The 22,624-nt window shown below is 42.5% G+C and overlaps 1 protein-coding gene across 3 annotated transcripts in view; it reads left to right on the top strand.

Annotated features, from left to right (window-relative positions):
• Positions 1-22,624, top strand: part of SLC4A4 (solute carrier family 4 member 4) — a 246,237-nt gene that overhangs the window by 132,939 nt on the left and 90,674 nt on the right. For all 3 annotated transcript variants that reach the window (XM_061994177.1, XM_061994176.1, XM_061994178.1), the window contains one exon: positions 20,217-20,352. In XM_061994177.1, coding sequence (XP_061850161.1) covers positions 20,217-20,352 — 136 coding nt within the window. The remainder of the gene's footprint in view (positions 1-20,216; positions 20,353-22,624) is intronic.

The raw sequence follows: 22,624 nt of genomic DNA, 5'->3' as shown, positions 1-22,624 counted from the left end.
AATATGAAAAAAAAATGGAAGGGAATGGTTTGCTGTTTCCCTCCTTACCCGCTGGATGCTGTATAGTTTAGGAATTGTGAAGCAAGCTGAATGAAAGCAGCCAGTTTTAAGCTATTCAGGGCTCAGGCATTTGATGAAATTAGTGCACGGAGGACAGAACGTAAATACTCTATGTAATTACAGATACACACATCTGTACTTGCCATTGCCTTTATTTTTGTTGCTGCCCAAATCTTATAGATACAGAAAATTCCCCAAATTCGTTGCATCCAATGAACTACGAATTGCTGATGCTGTACTCTTCTGTGAACAGAGAAACCTTGGGCTCAGATACCTGTGGGGCTGTTGAAGATCAACTCAACAGGGCAATAAAATCATAGCAAAGGCAATCTGAATACTGAAGCATTTGACTGGTAGATTATTTGCGTCTTAGCCACATTAAACATAACAGTAAATCAGATACTTAACTTTTTTTGTATAATTGTGGGTTGGCACATAGATGGTTAAAATGGAGAAGCTAATGTTCTTGCTGGTATCTGCCCAAATGAAATAGGTAGGACTTCAATTTTCCATTTAGATATCTACCTTGAGCTCACAATTCTTCTGAGGAAGAGGAGGGGGAAGGAAATCAGGGATACATTTCTATTTAAAATTTTAGAAAATATTTCAGAAAACCTAACAATAACAACAAAATTGTAGTGATCCTCATCTCTGGAAACTAGATTCCACCTGTGTTTTACATCAGACACCTGAAATGAAAACAGTTGTCTATGTCTGCCAGTCATTGCCCAGGTAAAAATTTGTCCAAACCACCCAAAAGTCTAAGGCTGCACAGTGATGGGACCAGAAGGAGTGAGCATGAGCTGCTCCGGGGGAAATTCTGTCTGGGTATGAGAAAAGTATTCTTCATCATGAGAGCAAAAATTGGAGCAAGTGGTGCAATTTCCTTCACTGGGAATGCTGGAGATTTGGCTTGATGGATTGATGACACCCTTGGAACCTAATCAAAGGCCCTGCTTTCAGCACCAGGTTGGAGCAGATGGTTTCCAGCAGTTTCTTCCAATCTAGGCCCACCTGTGATTCTGTGGTTTGCAGGTGAAAATCTGAAAGAGAGGAATTTGACTACTGATCTGTGACAGAGATGCTATTGGTGTGAGCAATGAAAGCTGTTTGCTTGTTAACTGAATCTATGCTGTGTTACAGAATCACAGAATCTTAAGGGTTGGAAGGAACCTTGAGAAATTATCTAGTCCAACCCCCCTTCCAGAGCAGGACCACCTGGAATACGTCACAAAGTAACTCATCCAGGTGGGTTTTGAATGTCTCCAGAGAAGGAGCCTCAGCAACCCATCTGTGCAGCCCATTCCAGAGCTCCCTCACCCTCACAGTGAATAAATTCTTCCTTATGTTTCTTTGGAACCTCTTATGTTCCAGCTTATACCCATTGCCCTTTGTCCTATCATTGGACATCACTGAGAACAGCCCGGCTCCATCCTCCTGACACCCACTCTTCACATATTTGTAAACATTAATGAGGTCACCCCTCAGTCTCCTCTCCTCCAAGATAAAGAGCCCCAGCTCCCTCAGCCTTTCATCATAAGGGAGATGCTCCACTCCAGCATCTTGGTGGCCCTGTGCTGAACTCTCAACAGCTGCTTCTTGTCCTGCTTGAACTGAGGGGCCCAGAACTGGACACAATATTCCAGATGTGGTCTCGTGAGGGCAGAGTAAAGTGGGAGGAGAACCTCTCTTGACCTACTCACCACATCCTTTCTAATACACCCCAGGATGCCTTTGGCCTTCTTGGCCATGAGGGCACATTGCTGGCTCATGCTCATGTGCTGCCCACCAGGACATGCAGGTTGCTTTCCCCTACACTACTCTCTAAGAGTTCATTCCCCAACCTGTACTGGTACATGGGGTGATTCTTTCCCAGATGCAAGTCTCTACACTTGCCCTTGTTGAATATCATTAGATTTCTCCCTGCCCAACTCTCCAGCCTGTCCAGGTCTCACTGGATAGCAACACAGCCTTCTGGTGTGTTAGCCACTCCCCTCAGTTTTGTATCCTGAGCAAACTTGCTGACAGTGCCCTCTGTTCCCACATCAGGGTCATTAATGATCATATTGAACTGTACCGGTCCCAGCCCCAACTCCTGAGGGACTCCACTAGATGCAGGCTTCCAACTAGACCCTGCCCCATTGGCCACAACTCTCTGCTTTCTTCCCTTCAACCACTTCACAATCCACCTCACTACCTGATCATCCAGCCCACACTGTCTCAGTTTTGCTGCGAGGATGCTGTGGGAGATGGTGTCAAATGCTTTACTGAAATCCAGATACATCACATCCACTGCACTACCACCATCTATCCACCTGATTACCTCTTCATAAAAGGCTCTCAGGTTGGTCAAACGTGACTCCTCTTTGTAAAACCGTGATGACTGCTCCTAATGACCTTCTTGTCCTTCAAATGCCTGGAGACAGAACCCAGAATAAGCCATTCCATCATCTTTCCAGAGATGGAGGTGAGGCTGGCTGGTCTGTAGTTACCCAGCTCCTCCTTCTTGCCCTTTTTTTCTTTTCCCCCCCAAGATCTTAGTTTTGTGCTCTAGGAAAGCTTCTGTGAAATGTATATTTTCTCTGTAGTTTAGCATTGTATTCCTGCAGTTAGGTTTCGAGGTGCAAATGTCTGGTCTCTGGGTATCTGCTTTGTCACAAAGTGTAATTGTTTCCAATTTAGAAACTGCTTTGTGCAACAAAAGGTATAGATAGCTAGGCTAGATGTACTATTCCTTGATGCATTGCAAAAGTTGAGTTTTAGTACCTGTGACAGCATTTTTTTCAAGGGTAATGATGTAATTTTTAGGAAAAGGGAGAACTTTCAAACACTAGGCTTCAACCCTAAAATTTGGAAAACAAGACAAGCTTTTGAGCTTGCAGGCAGTCCTGCACATCTCTCAGATCATCATGCAACGTGACAGTTTGCTATCTGAGGAGCTGTCGTCTGGATAGGGACATGTAGTCTGATGGACTTCTCTGCCAATGGCTGCTTTAGCTTTGTCCAGCATGGGCAGTTTTGTTCCTTGAACCAAACCAAAGAGTTGCCCTTATTTTTGGGAGCAAATTGTTTACACGAATGTAACGTATCCTATATGCCAGGGGCATCAACAGAAACTTGTACAAAGCACTTTTTTTTTTTTTAGTTTTGAGCTTACCAGCAACATAATTTGTATAAAAATTGCATCACTACCTGAAATGTCTCACCAGTAGCTCTGTACTTGAGAAACAGGCCTTGGGCAATGTACTGAATGCAGTTGTATGGTACCTTGCTGGTGATGGTGAGAATTGCGTCCTGACTGGGCTGTGACCTGAGGGTTTTATCTGGAACTCAGCCTTCTGGGAGACATCCTGCCCCTTTTCTTGCAGAAGTGTCTCCTTCACTTGGTGCACTCCAGCAATACCGACCTTCCTGAGGTGAGACAGCAGCATGGGAAGTGTCAGCAGCAGTGTTTGGTCCAGCACTTTCATCAACCTGGCTGGAAGAAAATTGCCTGTATGCTTGCATTTCCATATCCTTAAGAAGATACAGGTAGCTGGATATTGTCTTGTAACAACATCTCATGAATTCAATTTTATTTTGCCATGGTAGGTATACCTGTCTGAGCAACGTGCTGTTTATCATCATTATTTCAGCACTGTTAGCTTTTCGCTCTGCCACCATCTGTTCTTGAATGAAAAGCTTCTGGAAAGGCCAGTGTAGCTTATTAAGGAAAATTACAATTTTTAGGGTTGCATTTCACTGAGAATAACTTGGCAAGCACAGCTTTGACTCCCCTTATTGCCATCTAACTGTAAAGTATGTCCAGTGCCTTGTTAGCTTACCCTATAGCAGCCTTGTGCTTGCTTTGCCTCCCGTGGCAAGTTGGCACACAGGGAGATCACAAATAGGTGACTGGTTGGATAGTTCAGCACATCTTTGGCTGTAATGTTGTTTTCTTCACTGTCATTGCAGATATAATCTGGTGTTAATCCCCCAAGTCTAAATCTGTGACTCCCCAGAGAACATGAAGCTTTTTCTTGATTTTGATTTGAGGCCTTATTATAGACAAATTAATGTACATGAGTGACAGCACACCAACCAGAGACGAGAAGAAAATGAGTAATTAACATATATTGGGTATTACCGATTGCTTTTATGATTATCTGGATTTTAAGGTATTAGCTGGAAAAATAACTCCTAATCCCTTATTAAAGATAAAAGGCAAGTCATTAAAAGTAGAAAGTTGTTTTCAGTCCTGAGAAGCACTGGAAATATGTCTTGGCTCCAGCAGCAAACTAACCTTGAACGCCTTGTAATTCCAAGTTGCTCAGCTTAGATGTTCTCCCTGGCGAGAGAATTTCTGAAGTTTCCCATGTGCTGGGAGGTGGAGGAGGGTGGGAGACAAAGCGACCTTTGTCATAGGAACTCCGTGCTTGGCACTGGGACAGGGTCCTTTCAATATTGGTATTAGCTGAGCCCTGCCCAGCTGCTGGGCTGTGAACTTTCGACAGCGCAGCCTGAACTCACTTACCCGCACGGCATGATTCTCCTGGAGGCTTTGGAACTTGAACTTCACTCTGTTGGGGACACAGCTCCTGTACAAAGCTGCCATCCCACCTCAGCTGCTTTCTAGCTTCCCGACAGCAGCGCCTGGCCTCGCCGTCATGGCCATCTGGCAGCTTTCATAGCCATTTCACTGGTTTTGTGACCATCTGACTGGTTTTGTGGCCACGTGCTAAGCTGAGTCTGCAAAATGGACTGGTCCACAGTCGGCTGATCCCATTGGAGAAAGGGCAACGAGTGGCTGAAGCACTAGGAGCAGAAAAGGGTTCAAGCTCAGGAAAGGTGACGTTTCATTGCTGCTCTTCTTAAACCCACCCAGAGCGTGTGCATGTTCATGGGGTCAGAAAGAAAGCAGCAGCACCCCTTGCTCAGTTACAACAATGAATCATTTGCAGAAATTTGCCACACATTAAGACTGTCTTAATAATCAAGTATTTTTTTAAAAGAACAAGTACATTTCTTATTCCTGGCAAGTGAAATTTGAGCAACAGTAAAACAACAGTTTTAAACTTTAATTCCTGTACTTTACCAGTTCAATATTTCTACACATCATGCTTATATACTTCTATACTTTCAAAAAGCAATTTAAAGTGCAGTGGGACCAATTGAAAAGAGATAAAGGTAGCACTTAACAACTCTTAAGGAGATCAGTACTTTTAAAGTGATTTACCTTTGAGGAAATGCTGTTCTGATGGAATACATTGGAAGTGTTTGAAAATATTGTTTAAAGATTATTACCAGTATCTGGATGGCTTGTTCCATCTTTTTTTTTCCTTAAGTCCTGAATGCTGCTTTTTTATGCTTGAGGAGGAATTTGAAAAATAAAGGTGAAATTTGGCTCCATGTTGAGTTGATCAAGGTCAGTCCCTGAACACAAAGCAGTGGTGTTGTCCTCTGTCTGGTCTTGAGGGACAGCAAGTGGAGTCAGTCTGCTTGTGCTAGGGCTGCCTTTTGTATTTCCAAAGACTTAGTTAGCATTGAGAGTCCTGGAAAAAGAATCTTCTGTGGATTTAAGTATATAATTACTCCAGTCAGGATGTATCTGATAAAGGTCACTTCAATTCTGAATGAGAATGTCCATATAAGAAACTTATGTGATTTCTCTAATGCATTTTAAACCCAAGCCCCCAGTCTGTTTGGTTTCATGTCTTCTGGTGTCTCCTACTTCTCCTACTGTGTCTCCTACAGTGTATCTGTGCAGCATCCAGAGTAATTTGGGTGTGGACTCCTGAATTAAATATTTTGGGTTGCCACAGGACACGTGGTTAGTAGTAGCTCCATCCGACTAAAAGGCAAAGAAGTTGGAGTTAGGTCACTTGGTGAAAAGAAGCTCTGAGAATGCTGTGCATGGAAAAGACAGTACAGAAATTTTTCAAGTTGGATGCTTTTGGGTTTTTTTTGCAAATGCTTCTAATATACAGAGTTGGCTTTTGTTACTTTAATTTCTGATCTCAACTTGCAGACCATGATGCCAAGCAGATCATTAAAACCAATGTAGGGTTTCCAGTCTCTCTTCATTACTAAAAGTTGTTCTGAAAACCTGGCAAAGTGTTCACATTTGGGCAGCAGATGTGATAGCTGGAGTGGAGATCAGCTCTTTGTGGAGTTCACTAATTGAATAGAATAAATTAGGTTGGAAGGCACCTATGGAGGTCATCTGGTCCAAACCTCTGCTCAAAGCAGGGCCAACTTGGTAATTAAGTTATTAATGCTGGTTTCTAAGTTGTGATACTGTGTCCAAAGCACTCTTTTGTTAGACGGGAGTGCAGGTGGAGTAGAGCCCCAAGGAAGCACATTGGTTTGGTTTGGTTTGTTTGGGATTTTTTCTAAACTCATTCTGATCTCTTCAGATGCATCTGGGCTGACTGTTCAGAACAGAGACTTCTTAAAGCTCCTGGGGCTCCCTTCTAGCATGAGTGGTATAAAATTGTTCTTGCCACAGCATACTGAGATGTGACCTGAGTGTGCTGTAATCAAGAAACTGGGAAACATGGGTGCTTGATTTTGGTCATCTAAGGATGGCCCAGGCAAACATCACTCTGGATCCTCTTTGTATTTCTTGTTCCACTGGTTTTGTGTGATTTGTTTAGAAATATGGACCTTCTCTGTTACGTTCTTCATGCCAAGTGCAAGAAATTGCATCTTCTCTCTCTCTCTTCTCATAGGTCTCAGGGAGATAACTTGATCCTGTATAACATACCATTTAGTCATGGCATGCATGCTATGGGGCTGAACACGGGGTTGACCATTAGGAAGGTCAATGCCTGCAAAAAATCACCCCCCCACACCATTTTGCTAATTACAAGCAGCCATTCTGTTTGGTCCAAGCCATCCTCGACCTGACCTCCTACTTGTTTTTTCCTCCCAACTGTCTAATAATTAACAAGCTGCTTAATGCACAACAAAAGACCAATTAACCCTAAAGCATTTAGTGAACTACATGTAAATTAGTTGTAAAATGTTGCTGTAAACATTAAATGTCAGGCAATTACATAAACCAATAATTGCTAAAGTTACATTTAGGAGCTTAAAAGAAAGAAAGAAAAAAATCTGCTTAAGTAGTGCTTCGGTTCCAGAACTCTGCTAATGGCTTTGTTTTTAACTACAGCAACCCCGGTCGGTGTAAGTCCCAACAGGCTCTGGCAGCTCAGATTTGCTGTGTTTTTAGCAGTGGAGGAAAAATAAAGGCATGCTAACCTTGTGTGCTTTTTGAAAGTGCAATGTGGTTGAACAGTGGCAGAAAACCTCCAAAGGGCAGTACCTGGAGTCTAGAAAGAAATGGAAATCAGTCACAATAATTTGTTTCTTTCTGCTGCAGTAGGTGGTATCCCATGGAAAAGTGTGTTCAATTAGTTGGGTACCAATTCATGGTGATTTCAAGGATTGATTATTGTTTTATTCAGGCTGTACTAAATGTTCCAGACCTTGCTAAAACCTCAGGGCTGGACAGGGTCTTGTGAGGTGTGAGATAAAGCGTTCTTGGCCACTTAGTGCTGTTGAGTTTGTCTCTACCTTTTCTTCCTCTTTCTGCAAACACCTTCATGTCTGAACGGCCTCACATTTTAGTCTTTGAAGAGGTTAAGTGTCTTTCCACCCACCTATGTGGTGAAGTTTCACAGAAGAAACTGCTTTGCTTTTCTGAAAAATCTTTAATCCTCTTAATTGGCTGTCTCACTCCAAGGTGGTCCAGTTCACTCACTGGTTCTCAAGCTCCTGCTGCTAATGTTCCTAAATAATTAGTTTTGCTGTATGCCTTGTGTGCTTGTTCTTCAGTTTTTGGTTACATCTTCCTTATGTTTCATGTTTGCTAGTTTTGCTTTGACCTAGGTTTGTGGTGGACTAAGATGTAGTACAGTGAAGCGGGGATTTGCCTCTTTATCCTGTATATTTGTGCTTTCTTCTCTTGAGCCTCTTTGTTGCTTCAGTCAAAGTGTATCTCTGTGTGTGTCACTTTGCAATAAGTATCTACAAACATGCTTCTAGATACCACAGTTCTCATTTTTCATGAAGAAAAGAAGATTTGTTAAAAATACCTTCCCTTCCCATCCCTTCCCATCCCTTCGCCCCTCCCTCAGTTTTGGCAGTATCCTTTTCATGAGTATATCGATCTTAATTACAGGCCAGTCACTTACTGAAAGACAGCCTGTGGTTGATTTTGCCACAGAAATTATATTGGATAATGGTCTGTCAGTTTTCTTGCACACTATTTTACTAGTATAGATCCTGCTTGTATTCTTTTCCCAAAAGTGGAAATATTTCATACTTACATTTCATTGATTGAATTTACTACTTAAAACAGTAAAACTACCTTCCAGTACAGGTGAGACCTTAGCAAATCCACCGAAGCTACTGCCTTGCCTGAGTCCATTTTTTCTCTTGCACTTTGGAGTCTAATAAGAATAGCTCTTTCCTCATCTGCGCAAGAGATGTTAAGGTCAACCACAAAACCTGGCCAGTTGACTTGCAGCCAAGGGAGGGTATACATTGCTAGCCTGACATGGCTTTTCATGATCTTTTCATTGGCCTTCTCTTGATTGCTTAAAGAATTTTTTTTTTATTTTCCAGACTTCTTTTATCTCAAGTTGTTTTCCTTTCTCTGACATGAATTTTCCATCGATGTTTGCTAAAATGCCTGCTGTATGATGCCCTGCCAGTTTACGTCCCTTCCTCTCGACAATAACAGATCATCTGCCATTTGGGAGCTTAGATAAAACAACTCCAAATATCGACCAGTGTACTCCTCAGGTCAGCAGCTGATCTAACTATGTACCTTTCCAAGTTCACTGCGTGAGGGATACCAAGCAGCTGAGTTTTTTTCTTCTAGGGAGGGATGGGATCTTGGTCTGCTTCAGAGTAGTGGGGCACATCTAAGGGCGCAGAACTTGTGCAGACCTTGTCTCTGAACCAGCAAGCTTGTTTGATTTTCTAGCACAATCATGTTCTGTGGTGGTTTAGTGCTCATGTAGGAGATGGGGGCTGAGTCTGTAAAGCTAAGAGTAAAAAGGAGGCAGAAGCTTGAACTCTACTTGCTGTTGCAAGGGGAAACCGGTGAAGAGCAAGAGCGGCAGAAATGTCACCAGCCTTTTGAAAACAAGTTGAATCAGGAGTTTCTTTCTGGGAAGCCAGTTGGAAGGAGTGTGCTGGTGGCAGCCTGGAGCCACTCTGAGCCTGAAGTTAATGGTGGTTAATTTTTAAAGGCAGACACGAAACTGGTTATTGTGTCTGTATCTCAATAGAGTCTTTCTGCTACTGAAATACCATTGCAAGAGCCCTGTTCTGAATTGTTTTGACTCAAAGAGAAAAAGAAAATGCACACAGAGAAGTGATTTATCCAGTAAAATCTTTGCTTTGCTGTACTACTAACGGTGACAATTTCATCAGGATGATCACATCATGTCCAGGGGTGCTGAGGGGAGTGCTGGGTGAGGGAAGTGAGCACAGGCTTTTATCAGGATTTAAAATACAGAATAAATGCAATCACCTAAGGTGCAGATCTGAAGAGGCTGATCTACTTGATGGAACTTACTTTGCCGTGGTAGGGAAATATGAGGAAAACCAGCATCCAAACATGAAACTAACTGGTTTTGTAACTGCACTGCCAGGCCAGTTCCTGCTGCTCTCCAAGTCAATGAAAGCATTGTCTGAATTCTCATGCTGGCCTTGCAGCTTTTTAGATAAGTAGCTGTTAACCTTCAAGAGCCAAAAGGGCAGATTGTCACTGAATGGAGCTTTTCAGGTGGTGATGGAAAAAATTTTTCAAAGCATCTCAAAGAAGGCTGGCGCCTTTTCCTGCTGATATTCCCAATCAGGTGGTCTCCAAAGCCTCCAATGGTTTCAGGCTACTGAATTCACATATTAATGCTTCAACTGTAGAGATGTGCATTTGTTAGAACACTCAATGCATATCCCTTGTCTGTCACATGGAGAAAGGGGGTGCTGTCCACATCCATCACCACCTCAGGTGAAAACCAAGTTCCCTTTACATCAGTAACAGACACATCTTCATGTTTCTTTGTACCCTAATTTTCCCTCTGTCATCCACTGCAGTGCCCCTTGGCTGTGCTTGATGCAACCCAAGCAGAAGAGTTGCATTCATTGCTGTTCAAAGCAATGCCTAGTAACTGACACCACCTTTGATAATTTTGTGCTTGGTGGTGAAAAGAAGGTCGCGTTAGGCATGCTGAAGAAGTATTTGTCAGCCTTGAAAATGGGATTCACCTTGATGGAGCTTCTCGTATTACTTGTTCTGCCAGATTTGTGGTACCCAGCTTCAACGTCTGACCCCTGGCATTCCATGTTGCCACTTACACACGTGCCAAATGAAACCACTCAGATGGGACCCAACTATTGGTACCCCTGTCATAAATATGGGGTCTTGTGTGCAAGACAATAGAATAATTAGACAAAATTAATTTAACTCTCCCTCCTTCCTCTCCTTCAGCAGTAATTTGAGCTTTTGAGCCTTGTGGCTGATAGGAATCTGTGGCATCTCTCTCCTATGTGATGTTTGAAGGTGCTTATGAAGAAAAAGCAACTTGCAGATCCCTCTCAGTGTGTGTGTTTTGCTTTTGTACACAGGTTGATCTGCAATGGTTGTAAGGAATAATAATGCATTTTTCTCTCTGTTCCTCCAACATTTAAAACAGAGGGAGCAGAATGAAAAGAGTTGAAAGCAAAAAGTGTTGGATGCCAAAGACATTCAGTACTCCTTGAAATGCTGCCTGGCAATGAAAATGGACTCCATTTCAGCCAGAGATGCTGGCTGAAAAGCACATGGGACAAAGGGCTGGGCACCCGCTGAAGCTGCAGGAATAAAACATGAGAATCCTCATGTGCTTATGCTTGGCTCGCTTCCTCTGTGGATTGGTTTTCTTCTGTCGAGCCTTCACTGAAGAAGACTTCTCGAAGTGCTGAAGTGGTCAGAATTGATGTGGAGATTGATTGAACAGGACAAATAGACAATGATGAAACCCTGCTTGTAAGAAGAGCTTAATAGGCATAAAATCGTCTATTGCAGCCGGAGGGCTGGATTTAAAGTGCAGAGAGGGATGGGAAGTTTCTTGTTGTCGCTGTATGGAAGCTTAAATTCAGCGAAAGAGCCCAAAGATGTTGTAGCTGTGTCATTAAAAATGTCCCCATACTCTCACTACTACCTGAAAAAGGGGGCACAGGTGAACGATCTGTGGTAAACTGAATTAATAGTTTAACAGGAAGGCTTGTGGCTAATGCAAAGAAATAACAATACGTCATGACTATATCACATCAAAGCAGCTTTAAAATGGTCTTTGAGGGAGCCACATCACAATGTTGGAAGAGAAAATGGTGTCATTTTTGGATTGCTAGAGGAACAGAAATTTTCTCCTCTGCTAGCTCATGTTGGGTGTTTGCTTTGTGCCCATGTTGTGCCTTTGGTGCCACTGGAAGTTCAGAGGCAGTTGTGCATGATCACGAATGTGATTAAGATGTTTAAGAGACTAGAATTGGACCCCAGCAGGGTTCCAGAGAGGTAAATGGCACATGTCTCTGCAAAAGAGATAGATAAAGCCATACAACTTTAAAAAGGAAAATAGAGAAAGGCTAAAGAAAAAGAAAACCACTAAGAACTAGGGAGCAATTTTTGAACCTTGTTATATATGGCAGCCACTGTACTGCTAAATGGTTTAACTGGAGACTTGACTGTTTTTCAGGTCCAAGGGAGGAGTGATGCCAGAGAGCATCCTGTATCTGTGTGACACTGGGAAATGTGACAAAGCTCAGAAGAAAGCTAGGCTTTCTTTAGATGCTACTTTTTCTTTATTAAAGTATTTTTTGGCAATCGTTCAGTAATAGCTCCTTAAAAATGTGCTGCTGTAGCAGTTTCACACAACTCAAAGTAACATGGCTGACCTCCAGGACTAGTCCAAAAGTACCATAGTTATCCTTATTGTGTAATGAATTGCTTGTTATGTATTTTATGTCCTGCCAGGGCTTATAAACAGTATGGCTTGTTACAGGGCATAGGCTACAGTACAGAAGCATGGGCTAGTTGTTCAGTAAAAAATAAGTGTCAGAAGCATCATTGCCTTTCATGTAATTAAAGATGGCATGTGGTGATTCTAGATTTTTTTTTAAAAGTGATGATGAATTTTCCTTGTATTTTAGCAGTTTGGAAGCTCGTCACTACTGATTAGCATCTAGCTACAGCATACCATGGAGAGCTGCGTGGTCCATGTACGCCCAATTCCACACCCTTGCAATCAGTGGAACCTTGCATTGATTTCAGCAGGCAGGGACTTGAATTGTTAAGATATGAAATAGTCTAGCTCAACTGGCTAATCATGTATCTGTGGGAGGCTATCAATAATGCATTTCATTTGGATTGTGCAGCTGCCTCTGCTGCTGATGTATTACCTAGATATTGTCTGCAGCTGGAAAAAAAGAACCAACAATTTTTGAAGACAGTTATTGACAGTCTGTCTTGAGTGGAACAATGTTGGGAAAAGTTCATAATTAAGCTGGAGGTGTGACATGCAACAGTCTGTCTATTGTAACTGTTCAGTTGGAGCTAGAAGACTTTCTTCTTTAATAGACAGTGCCTTTCATGTTAAGGTTGACCCACTTTTCTGTTAGATGATGCTGGTTTTGTTTAAAGGGTTGCCAGATCAATTGTCCACATCACATACCTTGTACACATGAGCTATCTGCTATAGATGAGTTGATTTGAGACATTTTTGGACAAAGAGTCTTTTTTCATCCCTGTATGTCCAACAAATGTTTCTGTAAAATATTTGTAGATAAAACTTTTGTACATGATCTCAACGGCACTGAGGAAAAAGGGAGCTGAGAATGCTCAGCAAATAGTTATGTAAAAGCTGCCAATCTTCTGGCACTTCAGAGAGTATGTTATTTGGAAGCATTTGTCTAATACTGAAGATCTTTTGCAGATCAAAGACTTAATATATTCCATATGTTGCAGAGGAGCTTGCAGTAGAACATATACAGTCATACAGTACAATAGTCTAGCAAAAAAATGATTATTCAAGAGGCAATCAGTGCTCTTCTTTATGAGCTGGAAAGGGTCATGATCAAGGGATGAGGAATATTTGCTTCAAGATGGATCAATCAGCTTGAATATCATTCTTCACTGTTGCAACCTGTAGTCTAGAAACAAATGGCCCAGGATGGGATTTAGGTGGCATGGTCAGTGTTCCCTGTAGGCTGCCAAGTTCAGCCTGTGGACAAGTCTAATCTGCCTTACAGCCAGCCAGCCCCAAGCACAGGATCAAAAAGTAATCCTTTTTCTCCGTAAGAAATGAAACAAAAGAAGAAAAAAACAAATCTCATGCTTGCTTAGAGTGATCACCCAGACTCTGGGAAGGACTCGAAGTACTGTCACTGAGCAGCATTTTCCAGTGCAGGTGTTTCTGTGAAGCAGATGTCACCTTTAGATCTTCATGCAATTGACTTCTGCAGTGGCCCTCAAAGATGCCTTCACTTGATTAAGCTCTTGGGGAGTCAGGAAATCAGTTCTCACCTGAGTTATTCTGTAGAAACTGATATTACCTAGCTTGACCATTAGCTCTTCTGTAACAAGAGTACCAATTCTTACCCATAAAGGTGCAGGAATAGCATGGAGAGTCTATGCACTGTGCTCCAATGGGAACAGTGCTCCAGAAATGCTGGATAGCATTGCCAGTAAACTGAGAGCATGTTCTCTGCCTTACCCCATGGCCTTGGTTTGGTGTGACAGATGCTGATGTGAAGAAGTGAAGGTGTCCAAGATGATGGTTTTTAGTGACTCTTGGGTTTAGTTGTGACTCATTTGAGTTAGTCTTTTAATGAAGCTGTTAAAACTGTGAGCCATGAGAGCCTCCGCTGCTTGCTTTTAGATAGTTCTCTTAAGTCTCATCTCACATTCTCACTGTCAAAGTCTTAGCCTGGTCTTGATTCAGAAGCTTTCCTCCGCTATTTTTACCCAACTGAGTAACTGAACTAGCTCTTGCCTTTATTAATCAAGCCAAGTTGATGCAGAGCAAGAATCTCACCACAAAATCAAGATAGCATGAATTCTGGTCTTATCAGTAAGGTGTAATCAGCACTGGTCCAGGTCTGATGACATCCCTGTTGTGAAAGGGGATCAAGGGCAGATAGTGGATGTCCACAGTCTGCCCTGCAGCTGGAGTTTGTATGAGTGAGAATCAAAATTCAAGTGAATTGCAGTTTTTTTTTGTTTTTATTCTCTCATCCTTAGGAGCAGTTTTGCACAGTCTGTAGTCTCCAGAGCTCTCTGCTTGTGTTTCACTATTTGTGATCTGCCAGTCACGGAGCCTAGACAGAGGTTGTTACTCTCAGGGGGATTAGAGTAGCAAAAACTACCTGGTTTGCTCCTCTCATGGGTAATGCTGACTAGAGCATGCGGTTCTGTCATCAGTCATCCTGAGTAGAAACTTACCTCCAGATAGTGACTTGAATTGCATCTAAAAGTGCCCAAACTGGGGATTATCTATCCAAGAACTGTTGGAAAAGTGAATGGCAATTAATCAAAGGTATAAATCATAAAGGAGATGATTAAAGTGTGTAAGGTCTTGTATCAACATTAACACACAACTAAAATTGTTTTGGATAAGGGATTAATTTTGGAAGAAAAGTCAGCTAAGCAAGCAAGAAAACAACTTTAAATTGATAAAAGTGTCTGTGTAGGTGTTTCACTTAACTCTCTCGCTCTGACTTCAGATAGGTTTGAAGCCAGTTTTGGCTGAGGGCAACCCCAGAAATTAATGAGAGTATAATCATGTCCTATTTTAATAAGCGTATTTGGAAAGCACATTTGACAACTAGCCTTCCTTGATAATATTACCACGGGCTTTGAGGAAGGATTTACACCACGTCTCTTGGGGATTTTTGTGGCTGCATATGTACTCAAAGTAACGGAGAACTTTGTGTTCAATGGTCTCTTCAGCTTTGAGTGGAGGAAGCAGTTGTCTGAGGTGCAGGTCCCAGGGTATTTGCTGGTAACAGCAAGCTGTAAAACAGTAGGAAAGCCATTTTGATTGATTGGAGAGGGGCTGTCTTACTTGTACATCACAAATGAATACTCGCCCGATCCCTCCATCCAAGGCAGCATTGTACACATGGAGAACCATGTGGCTATAGCCACCTTCCACCCATGACAAACAAGGCACTTATCCCTTGGCACTGAAGCAGGGGGTGACTTTAGGATACCTGTGCTAGCACAGAGCCCCCTGGCATTTCAGTGCACGGCAGGGAGGGCCGCAGGTGCCATGCGTGCTCCTCCATGGCGCCCGGCGTGAGGGAGGGCTGCGCACCCCACTGATGTCGGGCCGGGAAGTTCAGCTGCAGCCGATTTGAGGTTGTCGTGCTAGAATGTGTCTCTCTCTATTTCTGAGCATCCTGAGATTTCTCTCTTTTGATGGAGATTGATTTTGCCTTTGGGAACCTGAGGGTATAAATTGTATTCATAGTTGGCCTGAACTGAACTAGGAGAAAGTGCTGATGTATTTATTCTCTTATGCAAGTGATGTATTTTATAAGCCATCTCATGGGCCGCTTGTGACTAAATGTGAGAACTGGAAAGGGAGAAGGGGGAGGTAGGAGGTGTTGCTTTTATATTATGGCAATACCTGTGTTTAAATGTTATGTTGGAGCATTTTACCATCTGCCATTAATCCCTTAATTCTTCTCTCATTCAGGGGAAAAATACAATCTTATCCATGGAAATCTGTGGATTAACATTTTCTCTGCTACATATGTCTGTTGATCATCAGACATTGCTTGAATGAGGCAGCAAGGAAAATAATATTAAAAAGACTTAGCGTCAGTGGCGGCTGATCCTGTCGGTTAATGGTGTTCCTTCCAGCAGCAGCTAAACTACACGGATTAGGTAGAAGCGAAGGTGATGGTCAAGGCTGGGGCAGGCCGGCGGGGTTGGTGCTCAAAGGTCGGGCAGGGGGAGGTCTGCAGAGTTCATCCCCCAGGTTAATTGCTCTCCAGTTTTTAAGCCTGATACTCAGCTGTCCACCCCGCGCTGAGCACACAGTGTTCGCTCCGGAGATTAAGATGAAAATATGTTCTCCTTGCTAAAGAGAGCACATAAACAACCCATAAACGGCCCATTAACCTACAAAATTGCAATAAAGAACATGTGGTAAAGCAAGCTGTAGGAGACCTGTGACCCAGCAAATTTCCTAATTGGATTTTGAACCTTATCATCTGTGCTAAATGCAGCTAATAGGAAATTAGCAAAAACAAAAGCAAGCAGGAAAGAAAAAAGGGGTGATGTATGATGAGTGTCCAGCTTTGTGGGAGCATTTCTGTAACTCCTCTTATCATGCAGTTCAGGGATCAAAATGTTGAATGGTTCTGGAATTATCATGTTATGGGGTCAAGTATCAGGGTAACACTTCTATGTAATAAAACCACTTCAAAATGACTGAAAAGAGATAATTTTCCTGTCAGCTGCAACTGAAGCCTTTGGCAGCTCTAGAAGCTCTGCAGTCACCTCTCTTTCAGGCTGTGCACCATGTTGCTTTTTGAAGTGGTAGCATGTCAATTTATTCTGCTGCTTTTCTAGCTGTGATATTGAAATTGTGCTCAGAATATAAAAGTATCATGAGACTCATTAGTGCAGATTCAGGGGAAAGATAATGGAACATGGACACTAGGGAGTACTCTGCCAGCAAGTCTTGCTCTTCATCTGGTGGATGACTATAGAGTTTGGACATCATCAAACAGGAGCTGTGGTTGTCCAGCTAAAATTCTCCATGGCCTTTGCACTGCTGTGAGACCACCGAAATGAAGAATGATAGTCACTTGATGGTAGTGTTCTTCAGCATGGAAATCTGCAGGCTCATGCAATAGGCTGTTTTGTGTCCTTTTGGCCAGGCATCGTCTTCTAATTAACCTGGGTGCTGTCTCCAGGCATTTAAAGGACAAGAGGGTCATTGGGAGCAGTCAACATGGTTTAACAAAGGGGAAGTCATGTTTCACTAACCTGAGAGCCTTTTATGAAGAGGTAAACAGATGGATAGATGGTGGTAGTGTAGTGGATGTGATGTATCTGGATTTCAGTAAAGCATTTGACACCATCTCCCACAGCATCCTCACAGCAAAACTGAGACAGTGTGGGCTGGATGATCAGGTAGTGAAGTGGATTGTGAAGTGGTTGAAGGGAAGAAGGCAGAGAGTTGTGGCCAATGGGGTAGGGTCTAGTTGGAGACCTGTATCTAGTGGAGTCTCTTAGGGATTGGTGCTGGGACCGATGCTGTTCAATATGTTCATTAATGACTTGATGAGGGAACAGAGGGCACTGTCAGCTAGTTTGCTGAGGATCTAAACTATCTGAATAGATATTTTTTCCTAGATACACCTAGTGAGAGATTTCTGCCCTGATGAAACATGTTAGAGAAATTGAACCCTGACTCCTGGTGCTCGAATGTGTTGATTGCAGCATGAGCTTCTGGCACCAGTGGTTGTTTGGGACCGACTGTATAAGGATGAGCTCAAATGTTATGCCTAATTGCCTTTTTAGAATAGGATAATGTTAATTATTTATACTAATGTTTGTTTACAATGAGTTTTAGATGTAGATTTTTAGTCCAAATTGCTTTTAAAATTGCACAGAGAATTTTCATGTGTGAGGTTATGTGTTTGCAGATTTATTTTGGAACTATTCTGCAAAGTGACTCTGCTGCATCCAAGTCAAATAATCAAGTGCTCCTTATGCACCTCACAGGTTCTGAGAAACATATCTGATGAAAAAGGTGACTTCTGCAGGAACTAGTGGTTATAGAAGAATGCTAATTACCAAGAGGGTTAATGTGTATTTCTCTATATTTTTCTATAACTAAATGTCTGTAGATTCAGCTTAGCAATATTTTTCTCTCCTATTAGGAGTGTATCTAAGGAAAAATGTTATTTTTTTGTTGGAAGTGATGGATTTTCTCAAAGAAAGGACTGATGGGAAAGATGAAAACCTTTGTGTAGCCAGCCTGGGAATTTTACTGAACAATGGGCAATGTGCAGCTCATCCCAATCTAGCAAGGCAACCTCTGAAGAGGTCTTACTACATGTCTTGATAAATGGGTTGGAAAGTGATTTCCTTGGACTGCATTGGAAGGCTGCTGTAGCACTTGTTCTGAGACAGTTGTGGTCAAGGTAGTGTGATGATGAAATGTACCCTTGAAATGATGAACTTGGGTGATAGGTGAGGGCTGTGCCACACAGCGCTACTAGGAAGAGCAGTAGAGATCACATCTTGGGGTGATGAAAATGGTGAAGGATAGTAGATGGGGATTTCTGGAAAGAAGTCTAGTCCAGCATCAGGTTGTGGTGCCTTGGTGGGTTGCAGCTGTGCAGAAAAGATGGTAGTGTTGGAAAACACAGCTTGATACACCTAGCTGGCAGGGAGAGATTTTCTGAATGGGATTGTGTTTCTGTGATAAAGGGCAATGCTACTGAGGACTATAAACCTATAAACATCTTTGCTCCTGTTTCGTTGAGAGAAAGGAATCACTTTCCAACCCAGTTATCAAGACATGCAGTAAGACCTCTTCAGAGGTTGCCTTGCTGGATTGGGACGTTAAAGAAGGGGCGTGTGACTCCTACATAAGTGTTGAAAGCCAAAGGACTGGTAGATGCTTGGATGCCCAACAAGCTGTAGTCATGCTACCACCCTGTCTCAAGGACTTCAGGGGTTTCCAGCTCTGCATGTTATTATCCCTCCTCCCTGAGGCATAGAGCTGGTGCAAGGCAGTCTGCTTGAATGCTCAGGGAATTGTAAAGGCATTTGTGACTGCAAATATACTTTCAATAGAAAAGAAGCCTGGTTCATATTATGGAAGCATCATCACCCTAACCAATGAAGAAATAAATTTGCATCAACCTTTGATGAGTAATTTAAGAAGAAAGCTATGAAAGTTTCTTAAAAAAAAAAAAAGGGACATATTTTGTACTGATTCCTTTTTTCATGTTACAAATTGAGACTTTGTTTACCCTGGGAAAATCAATGGTGGTTGGACACCTGCTGTAATTAATTATTTTGCAACAGACAGACAGCTGAACTTTTAAAAAGAAAGGAGTTTTTAGCAGAACTGTTCAAAGTTCATAGTCTGCTGTTTAACTCTAATGCTAATAAACATTCAGCAGAAAGGATGTCTGTCTTAAAATTTCATGTGATTACACCTTCATTTTAAGATGATATGATCAGAAAACAACTGTACACCCCAAGAAGTCTCCCAGCAAGGTGACACTTGTTGCATGAGCTCCACTTGCCTTTGGGAGATGCCTTTTGGTCTTGGGATGTGGACAGCGACATTCTCAGCTTTTAATTCTGTCATGCACGTTTCTTCACCAGGAAGGGGTTTCTGCTAATTTTTCTTGAGCTAATAGTGCAAATGAACGTTGCTTACTCTATTAAAAGTGCATATGTTGAGCATAATTTCTTTTACCTAAATGGGCAGTGTTTTCCCAGTGGGAACAGTTGTTTTTTTTCAGTGCATTGGTGCCTGACTAAATGCGTTGGTTTGCATTCTTTATGTATAGATGAGACAACCTTGCTGTTAAATATTCCTGTGTTTTCCAGCAGTAGGTCTGGGGAGGTTACAGTCTGCCTTGCACACCAATGAGAGCCTGAGCCTGGGTGGCAGGGAGGGAACAGTCAGCTGTGGGATGCTGTCACAGCGAGCCCCAAAATAGTTTGGCTGAAACTGGTTTTACATCATATAAAAAAGGGGTGAAGGATCTCAGCTGATCAGAGTACGAAAGGTCCTTGGGCACGCACCATAGAGCATATTGGTTTTGAGCTTGATAGCACTTTTTTTTACAAGGGCTGCAAATTGCTGTGACATAGTTAAGGACTGTAGGAAGAGGCAAATTTTCCTGAACTTTACTCCCAGCTTGAACTTTTAAGAAGTTAAGTGAGAGGCAAGGAAGGGGAGAGAAGGGAGATAGACGTACCCTTGCTCACACCCCTCCGTCCGCAGTGACTAGGATGTCAAATGGAAAAGACAGCCTGGAGAAACGGCTGAATGGCTTTGGGGAGAAGGGAAAGGAGAGGAGCCGCACATCCCTGGTCATCTCTCAGGCCGTTAACCGCAGTATTTTCACCTGTGCAGTCTCTCCTGCTGCTGAGCGCATCCGCTTCATCCTCGGAGAGGAAGATGACAGCCCGGCACCCCCACAACTCTTCACGGAGCTGGATGAGCTTCTGGCTGTCGATGGACAAGAGATGGAGTGGAAGGAGACTGCAAGGTGAGTTGGTTTCCTTTACCTCCAAAGAGAAAGGCAGCAGCACAGGACCCCCATGGGAAATTACTTTATATCATTTAATTGGGGTAATATCTGTGCTACAGGATCACTTGGGGTATCCACAGAAAGGAGCCTCTATAATTCAACTCATTTTTTTTGACAAATTAGAGAATTTAAAGCTTTGTTTAAATACTCCTTACAAAGGAAAACTGAAAAAAAACCCCAAAGCCCGGAGTACCAGATTTATTTGAATGTTTGGCCTGTGGAGAGCCGACAGACCTATGGGCTCATAGTGCTTTGCAAAGAATGACAATGCCTTGACCAGAATTATCAGAAATCAGTGCCCGGAAAAAGCTTCTGCAGGCATGTCAAAACTGCTTCAATTCTGTTGCCCAAAAGTAGATTTGACTCTCACCCCACTGCACACCACAGATTGGGAAATTTTGACTGTGCTTCTGTTCTAGCCAGTTACTAATGAAATTCATTTTAAACAAACAAAAACCCTAAAGGTTTTTTCTTTGGAGGAAATTATTCAAGGTGTGTGTTAAGTGCTGGATTGGGTTGCCTGTTTTGAGTTTCTTGGTTAGGTTCTCTGTCCATTTCTTTCATGCTACTGTTGGTTTGGTCAAAGAAACTATGCCAAAACCATGGTCAAAAAACCATGCTAAAAAACTCGTGTGGTTTCTTGATCTGGTTAACACAAGTTGCATATGGTTTATTTCTGAACACTACTGAAAGAGCCATTGAATTGGATAAATGATCTAAAGGCTAATGTTCAGCCACTAGCTCTATAAAATTCTGATTTTCTTAATCCAGTAAAAATATTTGGCTTGGATTTGCCTGAAAAGGTAAACCCCTAATTGTAGTCTGGTTGCTATGAAGATCTGAAATGTCCTACTAGAAAGAGATGCTCACCCAGATGAGTCTCTGCCTTCCCTATTCTCAATCCTCCTCACTTGAGGTTTTTCCTTTTCCTTTATTGTGGCTGGGCTAAGCTCTTTCCCCACCTTCTCGTCCTAAGGGCACATACTGTGTTCACAGTTAGCCCATGCTGTTTGGTTACCTTAATAATCTTTACCTGTGATTTAATGAACTGCTCCACCACCTACCCCTTTACTCCCTTATCTTTATTTTTACTTCTTGGTCACTTGGAGAGCCTATTTTAAGACTTTTCACTTTTTACTCTTTAACTTGTTGTTGGCCATCCTTTTTTCCCCCTTACTGCTTTTCTTCTATCTTATCATGAGTTCAGTACTGGCGTTTTGTCATCTCTACTGCCCACCTCTGCTTTTTAGAGCAGATTGTGCTTTCCTCTGTCCATGCACAGGTCTTTGGGAAGGGATTTAGTGACAATTTGTTAAAGCTTTTTCATGATTCAGATCTTAGGGTGGTAATTCTTATCAAGCAGTCTCTTCAGTCTCTCCTTTATAGTGTGAATATTGTGAGGCTCTGTTTTCCTTTAGTCTAGAAAAGTCAGCCATTAGAAGACAGATGCCCTGTGTCCTGCATGGCAGATGACAAAGCTCTGCTATTTCTTGAGGGACGCTTGTCCAGAACCCCCTGCTCATAGCTTCCAAGGACCTTACCATGGGATATGCCTGCACTCTTCATATTATCCGGTGGCTGTGGAGAAAAAGGGAGGTTTTCTTCTTCTCTAGCAAATGATTTCTGGTTTTATGTGTTTTCACACATCTGTGGTAGAAATGCTACATGGAGCTGTATACACGATTATCTCTCTTTAAAGATATATGTATACATTATATGCTTTAAGCACTCTGTTGAGGCACCGTGTAATTCCTAACCTTGGCCCAACCTCCTGACTTGCACACTGTTTTGTTGTGATAGTGATCTTGCTCAGGATTTTCCAGTATCTTCCTGAAATGACTTTATCTTGCATAACAAAACCTTCTGCAAGCTGTGGAGTAGCTGCTACTGCAGGACATACCAGCTGGAGCTTGCTTAGCTCTGTGCCTCAGCGGGCAGAGGAGCTGCCAGCTGTGCCGCTGGCTGCAGGCCTAAGACTTGAAACAGCCTGGAAGCTTTCAGGAAAGTGTGTTTGTAATAAAAGGGTTTAGGAAGTGGTACTGTCCCTTCCAGAGGTGTTATGGGCAATAGAAAAGTAACTGATACGTGTCACAGAAAATTTCTATCAAGAACCTTAAAGCTACTGAGTAAAAGGTGTTTCCAGAAGAGGCCCTTTAGTTGCCCCTCTTGGTTCTTGACTGATGTGAGTTCAGCTGTCTGCATTGCAGGCCCAGGATAAATGGGCTGTAGT

This window comes from Colius striatus, chromosome 3 (genome assembly GCF_028858725.1).
Source record: "Colius striatus isolate bColStr4 chromosome 3, bColStr4.1.hap1, whole genome shotgun sequence".
Classification (NCBI taxonomy): domain Eukaryota; kingdom Metazoa; phylum Chordata; class Aves; order Coliiformes; family Coliidae; genus Colius; species Colius striatus.
This window is presented reverse-complemented; position numbering and strand designations above follow the sequence as displayed.